Source organism: Macaca mulatta, chromosome 14, assembly GCF_049350105.2.
Source record: "Macaca mulatta isolate MMU2019108-1 chromosome 14, T2T-MMU8v2.0, whole genome shotgun sequence".
Taxonomy (NCBI): Eukaryota; Metazoa; Chordata; class Mammalia; order Primates; family Cercopithecidae; genus Macaca; species Macaca mulatta.
Window position 1 is genome coordinate 15,096,863 of NC_133419.1, and position 24,143 is coordinate 15,121,005.

At 36.4% G+C, this 24,143-nt stretch overlaps 1 protein-coding gene and 1 long non-coding RNA gene across 2 annotated transcripts; both read left to right on the forward strand.

The window, feature by feature from the left end:
• Window positions 1–581: 581 nt before the first annotated feature.
• Window positions 582–21,557, forward strand: LOC144334212 (uncharacterized). Its single transcript, XR_013403804.1, has 3 exons — window positions 582–827; window positions 3,213–3,342; window positions 21,470–21,557. It is a non-coding gene; the product is annotated as an uncharacterized LOC144334212 (long non-coding RNA).
• Window positions 6,711–7,657, forward strand: OR5B3 (olfactory receptor 5B3). Its single transcript, NM_001193477.1, is given in 2 exon segments — window positions 6,711–6,784; window positions 6,787–7,657. Coding segments are annotated over 2 exon segments (945 nt in total).
• Window positions 21,558–24,143: the final 2,586 nt, after the last annotated feature.

Sequence of the window (24,143 nt, forward strand, 5' to 3'; positions counted from 1 at the left end):
TATCCTTAATTTGATCATAACTGCAAAGCAATTGTCATATAAGGTATAATTTACCAATTCCAAGTATTAGAATCTGATATTTTGGAAGATAAATATTCAGCATCCTACAGATTTATTTCTTACTTATGCTACTACATGTCTGTCATACAGGTTGTCTGGCTAAGTGAAAAGCTGTATGTGGTCACTCAAAGACACCTGCTGATGAAGGTATCATCATCTGTTTCTGCACCTGCTGGAACATTAAGCCTTTTGATTATCATAGCAGGAGATGAGATAACTGGAGAGTAGTATGTATGTTTCAACCAACATTATAATTTTTTCTATAGTTCATTATCTAGAACTATTATATGTCCTGCCTAGCTGGAATGGGGCATACACATGTAGAAAAGCAGGTGGATTGTTTGTGTACCACTATTTTTGTGACCTATCTATGGAAAATATTATAAATAATAAATATTAATATTTAACCTATTGAACACCTGATATGTGGTAGAAAGTGTGCTGTGCTCTATAAATATGTCATGTGATTATCTTTTTGAAAATCTTATGTGAATGACAAGATAATATTTTCTTTCTTACAGAAGGAAGCTGAAATTGGAAAGGCTACATTTCTTACTCAAATTTGAGGTGAAGCAACCATGGTGCACAGAACAAATGTTTAACCATGACACTCGCTTGTACTAAGAGAGATGTGATAAGTCTGCTTGGGAGTGTAGTGTGGGCTCAGAAGCAACAGTGCAAATGATGAATCCATGCAAAAGGATGAATCTGTCTCCTTTGTTGGAAAAGAAAAGCATCCCCAGGCCAGAACTGTGGTGATAAGGTAGGTAAGTGTTAAGAAAATTCTTAAGGAAATGTCTTAGAGAAAAACAAAAAGAAGTAAAAAAAAAATTAAATTACAAATTTTTTTTTTTTTTTTTTTTTTTTTTTGGAGACGGAGTCTCGCTCTGTCACCGAGACTGGAGTGCAGTGGCCGGATCTCGGCTCACTGCAAGCTCCGCCTCCTGGGTTTACGCCATTCTCCTGCCTCAGCCTCCCGAGTAGCTGGGACTACAGGCACCCGCCACCTCGCCCGGCTATTTTTTTGTATTTTTTACTAGAGACGGGGTTTCACCGGGTTAGCCAGGATGGTCTCGATCTCCTGACCTCGTGATCCGCCCGTCTCGGCCTCCCAAAGTGCTGGGATTACAGGCTTGAGCCACCGCGCCCGGCCACAAAATTTTTAAATATAAAATGCTGACACAGAGGTGAGACAATTTGAATGGACTGCTAGAAGGAATTCAAAATAATAGAGTATCTTCAGAAAAGATGTTGACAGTTTCTTATTCAGATAAACATGTGCCTACCATGCAACAATTCAGTCTGACTCATCAATATTTATTCAAATGAAATGAAAATCTATGTTCACCTCAGAAATCTTTTTTTTTTTTGAGACAGACTCTCACTCTATCACCCAGGCTGGCGTACAGAGACACAATCTTGGCTCACTGCAGCCTCCGCCTCTGCCTCCCAGGTTCAAGCAATTCTCCTGCCTCAGCCTCCTGAGGAGCTGGGATTACAGGTGCCTACCACCATGCCTGGCTAATTTTTGTATTTTTAGTAGAGACTGAGCTTCACCATGTTGACCAGGCTGGTCTTAAACTTCTTACCTCAAGTGATCCACCCACCTCAGCCTCCCAAAGTGCTAGGATTACAGGCATGAGCTACAGTGCCTCGCCCAGAAATCATTAATGAAATGCTTAGATCAGCTTTATTTCTACTCACCAAACTCTAAAACCAGTACAAATGTTCCTCAGTTGCACAATGAGAAAAACAATCTATAATGTCCACATAATACAATATTCTTCTACAATAAAAAAGATTTAACGCTGACATAGGCAACAATATATATGGGTTTCAATTGCTAAGTGAAAGTGAAAGATGCCAGACTCAAAGACTACATATTCTAGGATTATATTTAAAGACATTCTAGCAAAAGCAAAATTATTTGGACAAAAACAATTTACTTGTTGCCAGGATAGTGGGTGGGAAAAGAGGTTACCAAAAAGTAGGCTTAGAAAATGTTTTTAATGTAATTGTTGTAGTCATTATGTGACCATATATTTGACAAAATTCTTAGAACTATACAGTACAGTGTGTATTAATACTGGGTATTACTGTATGTAAATTATGCATTCATTAGCGAATGAAAAAAGAAATAACAAATTTAATATGCACACAAATTATGTGGGTATATTAAAAATAATAAGCTTGATCCCCACTGGCAGCTTTAATTGCTTCTTCACCAGGAAAGTAGAATGAGGAGCTGTAGATCCTCTCACAGGGAACATCTCCAGAGATCTCCATGCCCTTATAATTCTCCTCATATCTCCATATATTAGCATATGAAATCCCAACATGACTCCCAACATGATGTAGTTTTAGAGAGACCACACTGTGTACAAAGCTCCATGGATCATCATTTATTCATCTAAAGGATAATTGTGGGTTTTTTTTTGTTTTTTTTTTTTTTGTTTTTTTTTTTCCAGGGAATCAGCATATATTCAAATCTTTTCATGTACAAAGGATATTTAACATTTTATGTGATGCCATGGAGAACCAAAAAAATTAGAAGATAACAGTCAGCTTGCATTTGTTTCTCTTTCAATTCTATTTCTGAAACCTTTAGGTTAATACATGTTTCATACTAAATATATCAACTGCCTAAGTTCAAACATTCTTCCTTTTTTGACTTCACTCTTTCTTTTTTTTTTTTTTAATTTATTTATTATGCAGCACAGCAACATGGCACAAGTATACATATGTAACAAACCTGCACGTTATGCACATGTACCCTACAACTTAAAGTATAATAATAATAAATAAATTAAAAAAAAAAAAAAAAAGGATAATTGTTTTTAGTTCATGCATGCCTTCTGACCTGAGGCTTTGCTATGAACCTTCAACCCTGCTCAGGGAAAACATCCCAAGTTAAAAATTACATTGACTGACTTTTGCACGATGACCCCTTAGCAAGATGTTTTACAGCCCTCACTTACTTGTTATTTACAGATGCAATTCTGTGAATTATGTGAGAGAGGTAATCTTAACATGTTTATTTTCTCGAGAAAGGGGAAGATAAGTAACTCCTTTAAGTTCCCAGAAAGAATTAATAGGAGATTCAGGACTTGTTCCATCTTAATGCTCTTCCCTTTATTTTTCCATGCCTGGAGACCTTGAAACCTGTTGACCAGTACCTGAAAGCAAGCTTCTCCAAACATATTAATGCAATATTCCATGGCTGATTTTCTGATTACAGACAAACTATTCTGTATTGGCTGTTTCTGCTCCTCCAGCTGTAAGGTAAGCTTCTATATCTAAGAAACATTTTAGAGAGAAGTATAACTCATGCAAAAGCAGTGGGGCAGCTACACCTACTGTAAGTTACTTGAGAGCAGAAATAGGTGTTTTCAACATTTTTTTCTAAAATACTGAGGTGGGCGTAGGGCATAAATGTTCCATGATAGGAAATTTAGTGGTTCTTATGAAACATGCTTCTTCCTCCAAAGATATGAACAAAAGATAAGATAGATGATACTCTGATTGACTAGGTGGTAATTTTATCTGTTCGTTATGTATTGGCTTCTCATGAGTGGTACAAAAACAAAAACAAACAGAAAAGGGTGAAATGTTCATTCTTTAAACTACAAAAGGGTGTTAAATGAATTAACAAGCTATGACCTGTGTTTTAACTTTTTTTAATAATCTCATTCTTACTATTATTAGCACATCTACATATGTTGACAGTGATGTGGCTGAAAGTTTTGACTTTAGATTGAAGATGGATTTAACTCTTGAATCTTGACTCTCAAACTAGCCATATAATGTTGGAGCATCACATCACTTCTCAAATTCTCAATGTTCTTAATGATAAAGTAATAGTAACAATAATAATACCTAACTCTCTCTCTCTCACACACACACACATACACACACACATCATTTATATATAAAGTTTTTATTATTGGTAGAACATAGTGTATGCTAAAAGTGGTCATGTATGTTAAAGTTAGCAATATAACATCTTCATACCTCAGGCTTGGGAAGTGAAGTTGCCAAGTGTTTCAGAGAAAGACAGTAGTAAACAGTAGTTAGTATTGGTTGGATACCCTTCTAAAGACCCCAATCCAAGTACAAAGATTTAAAGTATTGTTCCTGATTTCATTCTTATTTTCATGGCTGTGTAATATTCCATGGTGTATATGTACCACAACTTCTTTATCCAGTCTACCACTGATGGGCACCAGGGTTGATTCTATACATTTGTTGTTGTGAATAGTGTGCTGATGATCTTATAGGTACATGTGTCTTTTTAAAAAAAGTGTCCAACTTTAAAGTTCAGGGGTACACATGCAGGATGTGCAGGTTTGTTACATAGCTAAAGATGTGCCATGGTGATTAGCTGTACAGATCATCCCATCACCTAGGTATTAAGCCCAGCATCCATTAGCTTTTCTTCCTGGTGCTCTCCCTCCTCCTACCCACCACCCTTTGACAGGTCCCAGTGTGTGTTGTTCTCTACCATGTGTCCATGTCTTTTCATCATTCAGCTCCCACTGAGAGCATGCAGTATTTGATTTTCTGTTTCTGCATTAGTTTGCTGAGGATAATGGCTTCCAGATCCATCTACGTCCCTGCAAAGGAGATGATCTCGTTCTTTTTTATGGCTGTATAATATTCTGTGGTGTATATGTACCACATTTCTTTATCCAATCTATCATTGATGGGCATTTAGGTTGACCATACGTATTTGTCTTTTTAGTAAGTGACTTATTACCTTTTGGGTATATACTGGGTCAAATAGTAGCTCTGTTTTAAGTTTTTGAAGAAATCTGTACACCAGATTTTTGGAATACTACATAGCCATAAAAAATGAAATCACATCCTTTGCAGCAATGTGGATGAATCTGGAGGCCATAATCTTAAGCAAAGTAACACAATAGCAGAAAACCAAATACCTCACGTCCTCACTAATAAGTGAGGGCTAAATGATGAGAACACATGGACCTAAATATGGGAACAATAGACACTGTGGACTAATGGAGAAAGAGAGAGTGGGCTTAAGAACTACCTATCAGATGGTATGCTCACCACCAGGGTGACAGTATCCGTACTCCAAACCTCAGCATTATGCAATATTCCCACGTAACAAATCTGTACGTGTAACCCTTGTATCTAAAATGAGCATTGAAATTTAAAAACAACATAAATAAATAAATAATAAAATATTGTTCCTAATCAAGAATACATTCAAAAAAAATATTTTATCACATGGAACTTGCTACCAAATCAGATCTGTGAGCTAAATAAAGATAGCCCATAAAGTAGGAAATTTTAACCCTTAATCTTTAACTATGGAATAACAGTAATAAGAGAAAGAATGGCTTTAGGAAAAAGAAACTTTTTTACCCACACTAAAATGTGGATTTCAAGGGAGAAATTAAGAAAAAGAAAGGCTTGTGTGAATTTTCCAGAGCAGACAATCATTTGCTTGGAGGAAGAACAACCTGAAAGAAACACAGAAAATCTCAGTGGTCCTAGTATGGAGGAAAAGAAAATTGGACATGGGAGCTTCAGTATTTCAAAACTCACCCATGCCTGCAGCCCTGCTTGTCACCATCCACCTTTATAAAACCAACAAAAAGATTATCACCCATCCTAATAGTATTTAATATTATAACTAGCACTCATTAGGCTGTGCTTAACATTTAGCATTTTTAATAGATTATCTTATTTAATTCTCACAATACTACCTCAAAGTAGGTCACATTACTGTTTTAGTTTTACAGAAGAAAATGTGATGTTTAAGGGAATTAGATTAGAACCAGTGGTCCCCAGGTGGTAAGTAGTGGACTGACATGCCTCTCTTCCAAGAACTCAAGCTCTGTATCTGCCGTATCTGATGATAGGCTTCTCTCAGAATTGTTTCTGCTAGTTGAACATGCCCCTAACAACCCAGTTATCCCACCACTTTCACTATGCGTATATTACTCGCTTACTTCATTGTGAAACCCAAAACACTGAGTTTGTACCAAAGGAGACAATGAGTGATTGTAAACTGAGTTGTATTCAATTTGATTTAAATACAGTTTAGACCATTAGACTTAGGAACCATTCAACATGCGTTCAAAAGTTGGCATGGATCCAAAGCATGGCTTGCCATTTAATACTTGTATAAATATGAATATGTTACTCAACCTCCTGTGCTTCATAATTTAAATGAATGCAACAACTAATCAAATACATAATATCGTTGCAAGGAAATAATGAATATATGTCTAAAATGTCTAGACAAGTTCTTGGCAAATTAGCAACATGCGTCAGCTTTTACCTTGCTCAGGAAAGGCGAATTGACAGACAGATGCATCTAGACGAGTCATCTTGATCAGGTTAGTAAATTTTCTACATATGAGTTTACAAATTTATAACATCTAAAAATTGTGCAAATAATCTATTAAGATTCTTCAGTTTCAACAGTATGTAATTCTGTATAATTAATGCACTACCTTTGGTTGTCAAGGCCACGTTTTTTCTAGGGAATCTTGAAGTACAAGTTATTGCTACAATGAAGGAATACATATTGTACTTATACTTTTCAATTTTAATTCAATTTATTTATCACATTGTTCCTTTTTGTATTGCTACAAGCATCCTGTGAGTCCCCCAGAGCAATGATGGAAAATAAGACAGAAGTAACACAGTTCATTCTTCTAGGACTAACCAATGACTCAGAACTGCAGGTTCCCCCTTTATAATGTTCCTCTTCATCTATATTATCACTCTGGTTGGAAACCTGGGAATTATTGTAGTAATATTCTGGGATTCCTGTCTCCACAATCCCATGTACTTTTTTCTCAGTAACTTGTCTTTAGTGGACTTTTGCTACTCTTCAGCTGTCACTCCCACCGTCATGGCTGGATTCCTTATAGAAGACAAGGTCATCTCCTACAATGCATGTGCTGCTCAAATGTATATTTTTGTAGCTTTTGCCACTGTGGAAAATTACCTCTTGGCCTCAATGGCCTATGACCGCTATGTGGCAGTGTGCAAACCCCTGCATTATACCACAACCATGACAACAAGTGTATGTGCTCGTCTGACCATAGGCTCCTACCTCTGTGGTTTCCTGAATGCCTCCATCCACACTGGGGACACATTTAGTCTCTCTTTCTGTAAGTCCAATGAAGTCCATCACTTTTTCTGTGATATTCCAGCAGTCGTGGTTCTCTCTTGCTCTGATAGACATGTTAGTGAGCTTGTTCTTGTTTATGTTGTGAGCTTCAATATCTTTTTAGCTCTCCTGGTTATCTTGATATCCTATATATTCATTTTTATCACCATCCTAAAGATGCATTCAGCTTCGGGATACCAGAAGGCTTCGTCCACCTGTGCCTCTCACTTCATTGCAGTCACCATCTTTTATGGGACTATTATCTTCATGTACTTACAACCCAGCTCTAGTCACTCCATGGACACAGACAAAATGGCATCTGTGTTCTATACAATGGTCATCCCCATGCTGAACCCCCTGGTCTATAGTCTGAGGAACAAGGAAGTGAAGAGTGCATTCAAGAAAGTTATTGAGAAGGCAAAATTGTCTCTAGGATGGTCAGTTTAACATTGTAGGATGCACCATAACCTAGTTTCATTTCTCTCGGATCTTCTCCGTGTTCTGAATCACATTTAAGGTCCACAATCAAGTTAAATTCCTGAAGTGATTGCCATGCCTGTTTAAAAGTCTATTGTCTAAGTAAAAAGAAACATTATGTCCAGAAACATAATACCTGGACAAGAATGGCTAAGACATCTTGGGGCTTCCTTGCCAAAAACCTTAAAGATATTAATGTATTCACTTATTCTACATGCATTTTTATCTACCACATGTCAATGCAAATATACATAAAACCAGAGCAAAAACAAGTCCATTAATAAAAGTACATGAAGGTTTCCCATGAAGTGGGGAATTTTCCATAGGTGTGGAAAATGTGCCCAGATTAAATGTAATGTGGCAAGTTCTGATGGTTAATTTTATGCGTCAGTTTGACTGGATTAAGGGATGCCCAGATAGCTGCTTAAACATTATTCTGAATATGTCTGTGAAAGTGTTTCCAGAAGAGATTAATATTTGAATCAGGAGACTGAGTAAGGAAGATCTGCCCTCTCCAGTGTGGGTGGCCATCATTCAATCTACGGAGGGCTCACCTGAAAAGAACAAAATGGTGGAGGAAGGATGAATTGTGTCTCTTCTTGAGCTGGGACATTCATCTTCTCTTGTTCTTAGACATTTGAGTTCCTGGTTTGTTGGGCCTTTGGCCTCCAGGCCTTATACAAGTTCCACAACCCTGTCCTGACCTTTCTCAGATCTTCAAACTCCAAATTACTCTACTGGCCTTCCTGGTTCTCCAGTTTGCAGACAGTATATTGTGAGACTTCTCAACCTGCATATTCACATGAGCCAGTTCCCATAATAAATCTCCTTTTATCTATCTATCTATCTATCTATCTATCTATCTATCTATCTATCTATCTATCTATCTATCTATCTATCTATTGGTTCTGTGTCTCTGTAGAACCCTGAGTAATACACTAATATTTAGTAAAAATAATTTAAATACTTAATTTGGGGAGTGGAATATAAAGTTGAGCCTAATGCTTTTAAATTTATTTCGCTGAATACTGTTCCAGGAGTCCTCATTTTGTTTAAAAGAAAACATATTATTAAATGAAAGTATATGCTTTTCCTTGGCACATTTTATCAAGAATATGTAAATATAGCATCTCATATGAATTAATATTTGTGTCATTACTGATTTATAGAAGCAACATGTTCATGCTTTAAATTTTAAAAGGATAAAATAACTAGAGTACCAGAAAAATTGAGTAAAAATAAAAGCATTTCTTTGTATATTGCTACCAACTTTTACAGTGTTTACAAAATGTACTGAGAAACAAAAAAATGTACATTTTTCTTTCTGCAAATGCTTTGAAATTGTTAATTCTGCTCCTTCATTCTTAGTTTAGTTGACATACATCACCTTTTGCTGCTTCACCTGTGTTTTACTCCATTTCATCCAGGCTGCTCTCCTTGCTGTTTTTCACAACTCCAAGCCTGCTCCAACCTCAGGGCCTGTGCACTTGCTACTCTCTATGCATAATATTTCCTCGCTCCATTCAGATCTTCCCTTAAATGTGACCCAGTCATAGAGTCTTTCCTTCACCACCTTTATAAAATAATCCCTCTCCCCACCCCATGTACACTGCCCCTCATCTCGTGTTATTCTTCCTCATTTTTACTCACACTCTCCTGTATATTTATTCTCTTGTTTACTATATATCCTCCTATCCAACTAGAAGGCAAACTTCATTAAAGCAGTGAATTTTTTGTTTTTTTATGAGATCTTTAGTACCTGAATGAGTGTGTTTCTTAGGAGATTCTCAATAAGTATTTGTTGAATGAATGGATAAAATAATTAAGCTTTGAGTCTAATTGTATCAATATGTTGAACCTTTGAACCATTCATGATTATAGCAAACTATCTATCATATAAGCCTACTATTCAGACATATAGTTCATTTCAAAAGACACAGATAATTTCTTTGCTGAAACATTTTTACCTATATTCTAAGCACTTTTTCTCCAACTTTTAGACATAATCGTTTCCTGAAAATTCTATCGTCAAGTAGCTCATTTGAAGCCATCTCATAATTTTTACTTAGATGTGACATCTCATTAAGTAGAAAATAATATATCAAATAAATACTACTTAGTAAATCATAAAAATACATTAAATGTGAAATTATTTAAGCTTTAACATCTGATTACATTTGAAAATTACTTCATACACATAAATTATAGAATTAACTGAAATGATTCTAAACATCCATGTAGAATATAAACATGACAATATCTGTCAGTAGCAAACATAACATAAATTCAATAGGCTGTTATAATGCACAATCTTTATGCATCCTGATTCCTGGAACCTTTCGATGTTACCTTATATTGCCTAAAAGGACTATGTAGAGGTGATTAAGATGGAGATAGTATTGTGGATTACCTGTGTGAGCCCTAAAGGCCCACATATGTCACTATCAGAAGAAGACAGAGAGATGTGATGACAGACAAAAAAAGAGTCGGCAAAGTGACCATGAAAGCAGAGACTAAAGTGACGTGACCACAATATTTGGAATACCTGCAGCCACCATCAAATGGAAGAGGCAAGAAATAAAATTCTCATTTATAGTTTATGAAGCAAGCAGGCCTTGCTACTGTGCTGATTTCAGTCCAGGGTCACTGATTTGGCACTTCTGGCTTCCAAACTGTGAAAGAATAAATACCTGTTGTTTGAAGCTTCCTGGTATGTGACGTTTTGTAACAGCAGCTGTACAAATCTAATACAAACACTTGCCTGATTTCTCCTGTGTCATAATCTTATCTTATGATGGTACATTTGTCAAAACTACAAAAAAAAAAAAAGATAGACGCACTATTACTTTCTACACTTCAGAACTTACTCCAATCTCATTCATTTTTCCACTCTTTTCCTCTTCTTGCATTTAGTTGTCAGGTTTCCTTAATCTCTTCTAGTTATTGTCCATCTTTCCCTGTGTTTTGAGGGAGTGCTGGTGAGACATTTCATAGAATGTCTGAAATGGAAATTATGTTTTTCTGAGGTTTTCTCATTATTTTCCTGGGGCTGTGCTGTTTTTCAAGTAACATCAGTGATAAAATTTCTCTTCTAGCACATCATATCATGGACACATGCTATCAACATGACTTATCAGTGATGAGTTTAACATGATCACAGATGTTAGGTAAAGTTTGCTTAATTATCTCTCATAGACTTACTTTTTGTTCCCCCTTTCTCTGCTCTATTCTTTAGAAACAAATCATTAATTCCAGCTCACACTGCTGGTGTGTGGGAATTAAGCTCCACCTCTTGCTGAGATCAGTGTTTAAACAACTTATTTGGAGTTTTTCCGTAAGCAAGATTTGTCTCCTTTCTCATTTATTTATTTATAATCATCATTTATATTAGCGTGTTCTGGTTTGTTTACTTTATACTGGATTATAAGGCAATACTAGGTTTTTGTTTTATTTTTCTTGGTCTAAATGTTTCCACTTTCATCCCTTGAAGCTCTTTCAGAAGGCCCTTATGTTCCTTTGACATTGTTCACCCTTTGTGTTTTGTTTTTATTTTATTTAGAATATGTCCTTACTCTAGGGCATTACATGATGCTGTAAGCTTATCTTGTATTTTTCCTACCACTGTCACAGAGTCCACTACTTCTACAAAGAGGCTTCTTTATTTTGATAGAGAATGGTGTTTACAAGCCAACATCTGGACACAGAGTGTGCTTGCTGTTATTGCTGTTTCACTTCTTCTAGGCTCTTTTATCAAAAGAACTAAGTATATATTTCTGTACCCTGTATACAGAGCAAACCACATTTATTTCTAAATTTATTCATTATATTAAACTAAATATGAGTTCATACTGATGTCTCTGTTGGGGCTTAGAAAATGACGCCCCAAAGTATGGCACTTTGTCATGACAAGTACTTTGAACAAAAGGACATTGGAAGGCCTCAGAAGAAGCCTCAGAACCAAAGTCTTTCTGACCTTCCCCTGTCATCCTGTCTCTTTCCCCTCTTTCTTCCCCAAAGTAGGTCAGAAACCAGAATTACTCTTCTCCATGGTGGACCATAGAAACTAGAACTCCTTTTCCCCAGAGCGAGCCATAAAACCTAGAAATATTACTCTTTCTCCCACCTTTCTATCTAGGAGCTTGTCATAAAAAAAGGGGCTCATATGCTTGTTGGCCACATGTATGTCTTCTTTTGAAAGGTGTCTGTTAATGTCCTTTGGGCACTCTTTAATGGGGTTGTTTGTTTCTTGTAAATTTGCTTAAGTTCCTTATGGAAGTAGGATAGTAGACCTTTCTCAGATGCATAGTTTGCAAATATTTTCTCCCATTGTGTAGGTTGTCTTATTCTGTTGATAGTTTCTTCTGCTGTGCAGAAACTCTTGGTTTAATTAGATCCTATTTGTCAATTTTTGCTTTTGTTGCAATTGCTTTCTTTTTCCTTGTTGTGAAATCTTTGCCAGTTCCTATGTTCAGAATGCTATTGCCTAGGTTGTCTTCCAGGGTTTTTACAGCTTAGAGTTTTACATTGAAGTCTTTAATCCAACTTGAGTAGATTTTTGTATATGGTTCAAGGAAGAGGTCCAGTTTCAATCTTCTGTGTATGGCTAGCCTGTTACCCAGCACCTTTTATTGAATAGGGAGTACAAAAACCACATGATCTCACTTAATAGGTGGGAACTAAATGATAGGAACTCATGGACACAAAGAAGGGAACAAAAGACACTGGAGCCTGCTTAAGGGTGGAGGGTGGAAGGAGGGAGAGGATCAGAAAAAAATAACTATTGGAAATAAATAACTAGCCTTAGCATACGGGTGATGAATTAATCTGTACAACAAACCCCCGTGACACAAGTTTACCTATATACAAACTTACCCATGTACCCCCAAACCTAAAAGAAAAGTTACAAAAATAATTGACCCTCATTCCAGAGAGGTCCTGCCCATTACCTGGAAGGAAGAAATGCTACAACAGAGAGGCCAAGAAGTATCTGAACAGACAGGCCTTGCTGGGTTTTCTCATTATTACCATTAGGTCATATACCTTGTCCAGTCACATTTCCACATGCAGTCACACTTCCATTAACCTAAGCATAAAAACAAACAATTTTCCCTGGATCTTTGAGTCTTCATTCCTGAAGGCTCCCGTGTCACATAGAATTTTGATTAAATTAATCTGTTACGCTTTTCCCCTGTTAGTCTGTCTTTGTCAGTTTTATCTCAGACCTAGCCAGGAACCCTAGAAGGGTTGAGGAACCTTTTCCTCCCCTATGTCTGTGACTCTAATTCAGTTTATTCCATCTCCAGCATAGGAGTAAAGCAGTTGCATAATTGTTAATCCATACCTCCATGAGAAACAACTTTAGCAACTAAAGCACAGTATTTTTACAAAACTTATTTTTAGCTTTAGGGCTTCTGGTTAGCACATTGTTTTTCCAAACTTACTTAGCTTGGCTTTTTTTTCCCCCCTCATCTCCTTTCAGTGAAGTAAAGTCATACATTTATAATAAAATTAGATTTTTTTTTCACAGTCTGTTTAATTCTGGAATTCCCCTGTACTCTTGGTTGATCATTTTTAATTTGTATGCGATACATTCACTCTTTGCTACGTGTAGTTCTATGAGTTTGGACAGATGCAGGCATGTGTTCACCAGCAGAGCACCATAGAAAATATCTGATTCATCCTAAAATTTCCCTTTGCATGTTTTTTATAGACAGCCACTTCCAACTCCCCCAACCCTTGGAAATCATTGATGTTTTTACATTTCTATGTTGCATGAATGGAATGACAATATGTAGCCTTTGGATTTTCCTTCTTTCATTGTTAAAAACCACTGTCCTACTGCTAGCTGCTACCACCAGTGCCAAATCACAAGCCATTGGCAGTCATCCTGCACCCTGGTCACCTCAATAGCAGGGCCTCTGTGCATAGTGACCCACGGTCACCACCTGGGACTAAAGCACATACTGCCCAACCAAACTGAAAAGAACCCAGCAAGACTGCTGAGCAACGGCTGCCACACACACCTGAGCATTCCACTGGGGGCCTGAGGATTACCCTGCCCCTGCCTACCACAGCCAGCACCACATGCACCACCAAGGCCCTGAGAACAGGCCCATCCAGCCCAGCTTTACCCCTCTGAGCTCTGGAGCTCTTGGTCTGAGGCCATGTGGATCACCCTGCTCTATCCTATATCACTGGTGGCACCTGAGCACTCCTCCTGGGAGCCTGAGGATGAGCCTACCCAACAGGCTGCAACCACCACAGCTGAAACTCACTCACAGGCACCAACCTGCAAGCCTGGGGACTGGCCCACTCAGTCTGTCACAACTATGGCCAACACCAGTGCAGACCACTCGGGAGCCAGAGGGTTATCCCATCACTGATACTGTCATTGTCCATGCCACATCCACTTCCCAGGGGCTTGAACTTACCCACCTGCCCTGCCCAGCCCACTGCTGGCACCAGACCAAGCAACCTGGAGGTCCAAGGTCCAAAAATCAACCTGCCTAGACAGGCTAACATGGGAGCCAGTGTTCACTGCCCTGGGACCCAAGAACAAGCATGCTTGGCATGCTGCTGCCACCTCTGGGGCCCAAGGACTGGCTCACCTGACATCCTGCCCCCAACAAAACCTCACCACAGCCTCCACTAACAGCCACATTCTAAGCCACTGAGAAAATCACAGATATCACTGACTCTGTTTACAAGTCAAGAAATCGTACAGATACTACACTATTGCACACATCAAGAGTCAAAGACAAAGTACCTTATCCGACCAACACCATATATGCATTTTGAGGAAAAAGTTCCCAAGGAAGCACATCTAAAAAAAAAGTGGAAGAAGTGACTGTAACACCAGATACAGAAATATCAATGTAAGAGCACAAGAAACATGAAAAAGCAGGGACATATGACACCTCCTAAGGAACACAATAATTCTTCAGCTATAGATTCCAATGAAAAAGAAATTTATGGAATACTCGCAAAATAATTTGAATGATATTAAAGAAGCTCAGTGAGATAGAAGAGAACACTGATTAAAAAAATCATGAACATAATTCAGGATATGAATGAGAAATTTACTGAAGAGATAGATATCGTATATAAGAATCCAAACAGAAATTTGGGAACTGAAGAATTCATTAAATGAAATAAAAAACTGCATTCAAAAACTTCAACTAGATCAAGCAGAAGAAAGAATTTCAGAACTTGAAGACAGATTTTCTGAAAAAATGCAGACAGATAAAAAGTTTTTTAAAAAGAATAAAAAATAATGAACAAAGCCTACATAACATATGGAACACCATAAAGCAACCAAATATTTAAATTTTTGGTGTCCCAGGAGACAAAGAGGAAACAAAGGGGGGAAGAAAATATATTTAACAAAATAATAGCTGAAAGTTTCCAAAGTCTAGCAAGAGATTTAGATATCCAGATATCAGAGCCTGGTAGGTCCTCAAATAGATACAACCCAAAAAGGTCCTCTCCATGGTACATTGTAGTCAAACTACCAAAAGTCAAAAACAAAGAGAAAATTCTAAAAACAGCAAGAGAAAAGCAGCTAGTTACTTATAAGGAAACTCTTATCAGACTAACAGTGGATTTCTCAGCAAATGCTCTCTTTTGCCACTTCTGTTCAACAAAGTACTAGCAAAAGAATCAAACAAGAAAAAGAAATAAAAGACATTTAAATTGGAAAGGGGATAGTCAAATTACTCCTATCAGATGACATTTTGAGTTGATTTTTGTGAAGAGTATAAGTTATCTATGTTTGGATTCTTCTTCTTCTTCTTCTTCTTCTTCTTCTTCTTCTTCTTCTTCTTCTTCTTCTTCTTCTTCTTCCTTCTTCTTCCTTCTTTCTTCTTCTTCTTCCTCATCCTCTTCCTCTTCCTCTTCTTCCTCTTCCTCTTCCTCCTCCTCCTCCTCCTCCTCCTCCTCCTCCTCCTCCTCCTCCTCCTCTTCTTCTTCTTCTTCTTCTTCTTCTTCTTCTTCTTCTTCTTCTTCTTCTTCTTCTTCTTCTTCTTCTTCTTCTTCTTTCTTCTTCTTCTTCTTCTTCTTCTTTGCATTAGAGGTCCAGCTGTTCTACCACTATTTGTTGAAAAGATAGTCCCACCCCACCTCATAATAGTGCATTTGTTCTTGTGCCAAAGATTTAGTGTACCTTATATCTGGAAGAATAAATAAAGTAATTTGGACAATGCATTGGCCACTCTTATTATATCAGAGGAATGAGGAAATTAACTTCTTTTCAAAAATAATTGCAATCAGATGCATATGTTTATGTGTTTGATCTCAATGAGCAATTCATGGAAGGAAGGGGTCTCATGGTCACTAGGATGTTATGGCACATTCTGAACATTTTCACAGTGATCAAATAACATTTTATTTTATTATAGTACTTATCACTATATGATGTGGCATTCACATTCTTTATCCACATAAAAAGTAAATATTTATTCACTTTGTGAAAAATCAAAGTAGCTAACACAGTTCCTGGAACACAGTTGGGATTCAATATACTTTGGTTAAGTGAGTAGATTAAATCAAGGTGATTCGGGCTATGCTTTAGGTTTTAGAGCTAGGCAAACTTTATTTTCTAATTCTGGGCACATATATGGAACAAATTTATTATAAGTTGATCATTACTTTTAAAGCTGGTATATCTGCAAAGTCATCCAGGAGGAAAATAAGAGGGGGCCAACAAGCTGAATATGTTTCTTATGTCACACATTGTGTTAGCTGGGTCCCATAAATGTTTAAATTTAATCTTTATAGCTCTGTGACATAACTACTCTGGAAATTATATGAACTGGGTTTTCACAGACTATGAAACAGATCCAACTGGTGGATATAATGTTCTTAAGACTACATTCATCTAAATAGTTTCTATCTAAAATGCTAATCAGTTACACTTATCTGTCTAATCTGGGCAAGTTACTGGACAAACATGCTCTTACAATAACCTTGGTGAAAATAATCTTCTGGAAGTCTTGTTTTTAATGGCTATATTACATCTGTATCCTGACACATTTGTCTTCTGATTCTGCTCTTAAATTTCAATCCTTTCTCTCCCTCCCTTTCTCATTCTCTCTTGCATTCTGTTGCTTTCTCTCTCACTCTTGCTCTCACATTCCTACATTTGCTTCTTGGCTGAGTATTTTTATTGTGCCTATTTTACTTATCAGCATTACATTACATTTTTCTGCTAGTATTTTATTTGTCACTTCATACCTTTATCAATATGAAGCCACTGTCTGCTATGATAGTATTAACAAACAGGTATTCAGTAGTGCTAGTAGTAGTGGATATTAATGAATACTCACTATACAGCAAATATTACACTAAGTATTCTAAATGACATAATTTATTACATTAGTATAGTTAAATAGAGAAAATGTTATGCCAATTGTATAGATAAGGACAGTGACACATAGAAAAGTTAGTTAACTTGGCATACAATTTTTTGGAGAATGATTAAGATTATGACTCTTCTACCATTTTTCATGTGTTCTAATTCCATTTAAGTACTGGAAATAAATGAAAGAAAAATAGTGGTTATTAATGTACAATAAGAAATATAAAAAAATGAGAACACTGAAAATAAAATATTAAGTTCTAGTGTTCTGTAGCACTGTAGGGTGCTTATGGTTAACAACAAATTATTATGTATTTTCAAATAGCTAGAAGAGAGAATTTTTAATGTTCCCAATGCAGAGAAATGATAAATATCTGAGATGATGGATTTGCAAATTACCCTGATTTTATTGTTATATAACAATGTATCCCATAAATATGTACAATTAGTATGTGTCAAGTAAAAATAGTAAAGATGGAAAAATACATAAACAATTTTATAAAATTCTTTAGTGGATGGGATAAATGTTAGATGAATCAAAATTGAATTCAGATCTAGAAAATAAAAGTTGGAAAATAAAATACTAAACATATAACTTTGAGACTAAAGAGATAGAAAACAAAAAAGTAGAGATAGTCAACAAATTGGTAAATTCCAACATATTGTTGTATGAACCCCATAAAAAAGAATAGCAAAAACAGAAGAAAAATATTTAAATGTAAAATGGCTGAGAATTTGCCAAATTAAAGACATTTAAGTCCTTTGAATAATCACACTAATTTTTGAGTAATACAATTAAAATTTTTGTTGAACCATATTGTGAAAGTGCAAATACAAGGAGAAGCAGAAACTTTAGATGTCAGAGAGAGAAACATACAAATAATAATTAGCCTGAAATCAATTTTCTTATATAAAAAAAGAGTAGAAGTCAGCAGACAGTAGACTGATTTCTTCAAAAGTCTCGAGGAAAATAAATATCAATTCGGATTTCTATACCCAGATGAACTACCATCTGAATAAGAAGGCAAATCAAGACATTATCAAATTTACAAAAAAATAAAGTTTACAATTCACAGGTGCAGAAGTACAGTGAAAATGTTTCAATAAGAGGAAAGAGATGCAATATATTACATTGGGGAATTTAGAAGAAAAAATAGAACATGTTTTAGAACTTTGCTTTTCTGTTTTTTGGTCCTCCTTATCTGCAGCAAGATTGCTGTCTGTTCTTCTGTCCTGTGTGTTGATAGGGATAATGAGATAGAGCCTGCCTGTACAAAGGCACAAAGGGGAGATGTACAATCCTGGGATACATATTAAATAAGATACCCTAAAAGCTGACCCAGAGTCAGTGGTTTAAATCCAAGTAGTTTATTTGGGAGTTAATAGCAGAAAGCACTGGTAAGGTAGCAGGAAAGAGAAAAGGAGGAAAAGTCAACACAGGGTTTCACTTGTGCATAGGTAACATCTGTGGACAACTGAGGTTCCATTGTACTAAGAACTGTGTACAAAGAATCCTCAGATAACATCTGAAAAGTAAGGAATCTGGAGAACTTTTGCCTATACTTCCTCTGACATTTACTGATGACTGCTGCCAGAGGAATGAGATGACTTACACGTGGGCTGATCATATTTGTACTGCAAAATAAGCCCTCCATTCAAGAATTACAGACTATTAATATTTTTTAATAATATGCATTGACCATCACAGGGGCAATGAATACCAGGGGAGGGTGGATAAAGTACCAACAATGTTAGCTGCAGGAAAGTAATTCCAAGAATAAAAGAAGCCCCCTGCTTAAAGATCTGAAAAAATTTTGAAATGACTTACCAGGATTAAGGCAGATTTTAATCTTCTGCATTATACAACTGTGTTATATTTGTCAATTCATCATAAAAAGGAAAGAAAAAAGATACTATTTATCAATCTCCTAAAATTTCTAGTAGCCCAATATTTAGTTGTAACGCCTAAAAGAATGGAAAGGTGAAAAACAAAATAAAAACAGGGTAGGCAAAATATAAAATACAATTTTAGAAATAGATTTCAAATATCAATAATCATAACAGATAATTAAACAAGCCACTCTTTTTTGTTTGTAAGTGAGACCTTAATAAAAATGAGGGGAAAGAGACACTCCAAATATACACATGTGCTAAATAACATACTTCACTATGTCCCTGCCTGCAGTTTAATTGCTTGTTCCTTGAAAAGGGGGATGAGGAGAAGCGATTGCCCTCATAGGAACCCTGCTCCCCAGAGAACTCCATGCCCGTATAATTTTCTCCTGATTCCCCTTCATTAGGCTCTGGAAATTTCATTGGGAGCACATATGACATTATTTTGAAGAGACAAAACTCTGAGTAGAGCCTCCAGTCAACATTTATTGAAATGACGCTGAGCTAATTCTTTTACTACACAGCAGCCTCTCTCCAAACTGAGCATTTGCAGAAGTGGGTCTGCAACCACAGGCAGGAAAAATACCCCATGAAAAATACTATGTTGCTTAGTGTTGGAAGTATTAAAGTACTTCACATACTCACCTTTATTTGCTATTTGGCAGACACAATTCTGTAAAGTATGTGGAATTTTTAATTTTATTTTTTTTATTCCACAAATAAGGAAACTGAGCTGAATAGAAGATAAATAACTCTTTTGTGTACACAGATAAATCCACAGAATATATAAGACTTAGAGCCAGGCTTTCTAGTTCCATGTTAAGGATCTTGTCTCTATTTCTCTGTGCTTCAGGAATCTTGGAACCATTTAACCAGTAAATGAGAGAAGTTTCTCCGATATTATTTATGTGTTCTTCCAGGGATAAATTTCTGATTGCAGACTCACAATTCAGGAATGCCTTTTCCTTCTTTTCAAGAAGCAAGATAGTTTTTATAATCAATACACAGTAGTCCCTCCTCACCCACTGTTTTACTTTCTGAAGTTTTGGTTACCTGAGGTCAGCTGCAGTCCAAATATATTAAATTTCCTTCTGGAAATTGAATCATCCCTTTGTCCAACCTATCCAGATGTGCTACCTGCATGTAGCTTAGTCACTCTCTTGGTTATCAGACTGACTGTCACAGTATCACAGGGCTTGTGATAGTAATGTTTTGTGTGGAGTAATTTTTATTTTACTTAAAAATGGCCACAAAGTGCAAGAATAGTGATGCTGGCAATTCAGATTTTCCAAAGCAAAGTCATAAAGTGCGTCCTTTACTTAAAAAGGTGAAAGTTCTTGACTTAACAAAGAAAAATAACAAATTGTATGCTGAAGTTTCTAAGATCTACAGTAAAAATGAAACTTCTGTGAAACCGTGAAGAAAGAAAAATGAATTCATGCTAGTTTTGCTGCCACACCTCACACTACAAAAATTACAGCCATAGTGCGTTGTATGTGCTAGTTAAGATTTTAAAAAGGCATTAAATTTTGGGATGTAAGACATGAACAGAAACATGTTTCTACTGATGATAATTGGATTTTGTACTATCCAGTTTCAGTCATCCACTGGGGGTGTTGGAAAATATCTCCTGCAGAAAAGACGGAACTACCCCAAGAAGTAGAATTCATGTAGAAACTTGGCAGCTACATCTTCTGTGAGTTTTTGAGCTCAGATCTGGCTAAAAAATTTTTCTTAAACCTTGACATGGGGTCTAGGATTCAAATGCAAAAGCATTTTATTCAGGAGATAGTACAGTGATATTTATGAAATGACATGCTACTTTTCTTAACAAGATAAGCAAAAACTTAAGATAGATGATGGTTTCTTTGAATAGGTGGTAAATTCATCCTGTTTATACATGTCAGCCTGTCATGGAAAGGATAGCTCACCCAAACAGAGTGAAATGACAAATATTTACATTTCAGAGGAATCATCATGAAACGACCAAGATTCCTACTCATTTTCACTTATATTTCCACAATCTCATACTTTCCTCTTATTTGTTCATCTAGAACATCTAGCATGCAGCAATTAAAGACACAGTCAGTGGAATCAGTTTAATGTGGGTTTGTAGCATGAATATTTTGTACTACGTGTGGAATTTCAGGAAGACATCTAACCTTTGAATCCTCCATTTCCTTAAGTGCAAATGAGGTTATATAAATATATGTCTGTATGTGTGCGTACACTACCTCCCTCCCCCTCAGTTATCTATATCTATCTCTTAATATATAATTATCCCTCTATCTATGAGACAAACTACACATAAGCAGTACATTTAACATGCTACTAATCTTGGTTGATCTGCTTTGGGAGATGGATCCATTCCAGGTATGTGAACTTTGATAAGTTAATACCTCTTCCTGCACCTCTGTTACAGATAATACAATTAGAAAATTGGCTGTGTAATCTGAGCAGATGGCTCAGTCAACAATCTCTAACTCTATAGATAATTTACCTACTCTATGTTGTTTTTATGTCTACTGTGGCAGCCTGAATAATGGCCAACAAAGAATCTGCATCATAATCCATGGAACCTATGAATATGTTGCCTTACATTGTAAAAGAGACTGCACACAGGTGAGTAAATTAAGGATATTGAGATGGTGAGATTATCCTGGATTATCCAGGTGGGCCCAATGAGAATATATGTACATATAAAATTATTAGGGTGAGGTATTGACAAACACAAATAATTTAAGATCTGAACATATAAAATAATGTGTTATTGTGTTTAGGGGGCAGGAGGAAAATAATAGAGAATAGTGGTTACCAAAGAATAGATGCTTCCCAAGGATTTAAATACAAATACAGTAAAAATACTTAAAACACCTTGAATGTGCTCATGAACTGATCTGAAGATTAGGGTCATGCCCCAACCATGGATTTTCAACCTTCAATAACTGTGATCGAGCTAAGTATTGACAATAACGACAGTAAGACTGAATCCAAGATTGAAGGGGAGCCTTTCATCACAAACTAAAATGTGGACCACAGGGAAGATATTAGGCAAAAGAGGTCTTGAAGATCTCTGGGATCTCACTAAAAATGATTGGCACAGTCACTCATGTGGGAGATGAAGAACAGAGTGGGAAATACTGGAGAAAACAAAAGAGACCTTAGACACAGTGTGTAGGGAAAGGCAAATCATAGAGTAAGGCTACCAGACATCAAAACCCACCCACCTGCATGTTACCACCTACCTTTCCTAAACCAATATAAACAGTGACATTTTATCCTAATAATCGTATAGGAGCTCACACCCATTAGTATTATGCTTAATACCCACTTTGTGCTTTTTTTCATGCATTATCTCATTTAGTTCTTATAATAATCCCTTGAGCATGTCCCAACACCACATTCATTTGATTGATGGATAAAATGAAGCTCAGAGAACTTCATTTAGGAGCAATGTCTCCCAGGTAGTGAATAGTAGGATTTAAATGTGAGTGCAAATAAGCCTATTTTCATAGTCCAAACTTTTATGCCCAATGGTATAATTTTCTTTAGAATCGGCTGTCAGGGTTCTACACGGCTCTAATACTGTATTTATCCCATTGCGTCTACTGTGTATTTAGTTGTGAATTGCTCTACTAAGCAGCCTCATGCATTAAGCTTGGTAAAATGGAGATAAGTAAATGTAAACTAAATAAAATTAAAATCAATCCTATTTTATTAACGGCATTTGGGCTGGAAACCACTCTGGGTATAAAGTTTGAATTTTTAAATCAATAAATGTGTAACCTTGAATAAATTACTCAGTATCTTTGTTGCCAAATTACCAGATAGAGTAATAACTGCTCAATCTAATGGAGGTGATGGGAGAATTAAATGGCTATATACATATAAATCACCTAGACTACAGAAGTGTAAAGCTGTTAGAAGGCTCGAAAGACCTGATTTGGGAGATGGATTTATTTCAGGCATGTGACCTTGGACAACTCATTAACTCTTCTGTAACTCAGTTTTAAAAAGTTGGGAAGGTGATTCGTGAAGATCATTTATCTTCCAAAGTTTATTGCTGTTTAGATAAGTTATCCACTAATTGCATTGCCATTTCTATGTTTCATATATAAGGAATATTGGAAAACAAATAGTTGCTATCATAACATAAGACTACACATTTCCATTTCTGTGCAAGTCTTCATTGCTTATCACTCCATTCCATCATCTCTCTTTCCTACAGAGCATCCCATGAGTATCAAACCACATCTACAGATGATAATACAGAGGTGAATGAATTCATTTGACTAGGACTAACCAAAGCCCTAGAACGACAGATCCCCCTCTTTGTCTTGTTCAACTTCATCTACCTCTTCACTCCGAGTGGGAACCTGGGGATGATGCTGTTGATCCTACTGGACTCTCATATCCACACTCCCATGTACTTTTTCCTCAGTAATCTTTTGCTATTCAGCAACTGTTACTCCAAAGGTGATGACTGGGTTGCTGATAGCTGACAAGGTCATCTCCTACAATGTATGTGCGGCTCAGATGTTATTTTTTGCAGTCTTTGCTACTGTGGAAAGTTACTTCTTGATTTCAATGCCCTGTGATCGCTACACAGTAATATGTAAACCCCCACATCACACCACCACCACGACAACAAATGTGTGTGCTTCTGTGGCCATACATGTATGTCTTAAGTTTACTGACTGCTGCTGTTGACATTTGAGACATTGTAAGTCCAATGAGATCCATCACTTTTTCTGTGATATTCTGGCAGTCATGACTCTGACATGCTCTAATAAACATATTAATGAGTTGATCCTTGCTCCTACTTCAAGCTTTAATATATTTTTTTACTCCCCTCATTATCTTGATTTCCTGCTTGTTTGTATTTGTATTTATCACCATTTTTAAATATGTTCTCTTTAAGAATACAAGAAGGTTTTATCCACCTGTAGTTCTCACCTCACTGCAGTTTCTTTATTTTATGGGACTGTCCTCATCACATATGTGCAGCCAAGTTTTATTCATTTCATGAACACAGAAAAATCGTATCTGTGTTTTATATTATGGTTATCCCCATGCTAATCCCTGTGGTTTATAGCCTGAGAAACAATGAAGTCAAGAGTGTATTCAAGAATGTTGTTGAGGAGACAAAATATTTTCTGTGTTTAGTCTTTTAACAATGTAAAATCCATAAAACGTCATTTTATCCCT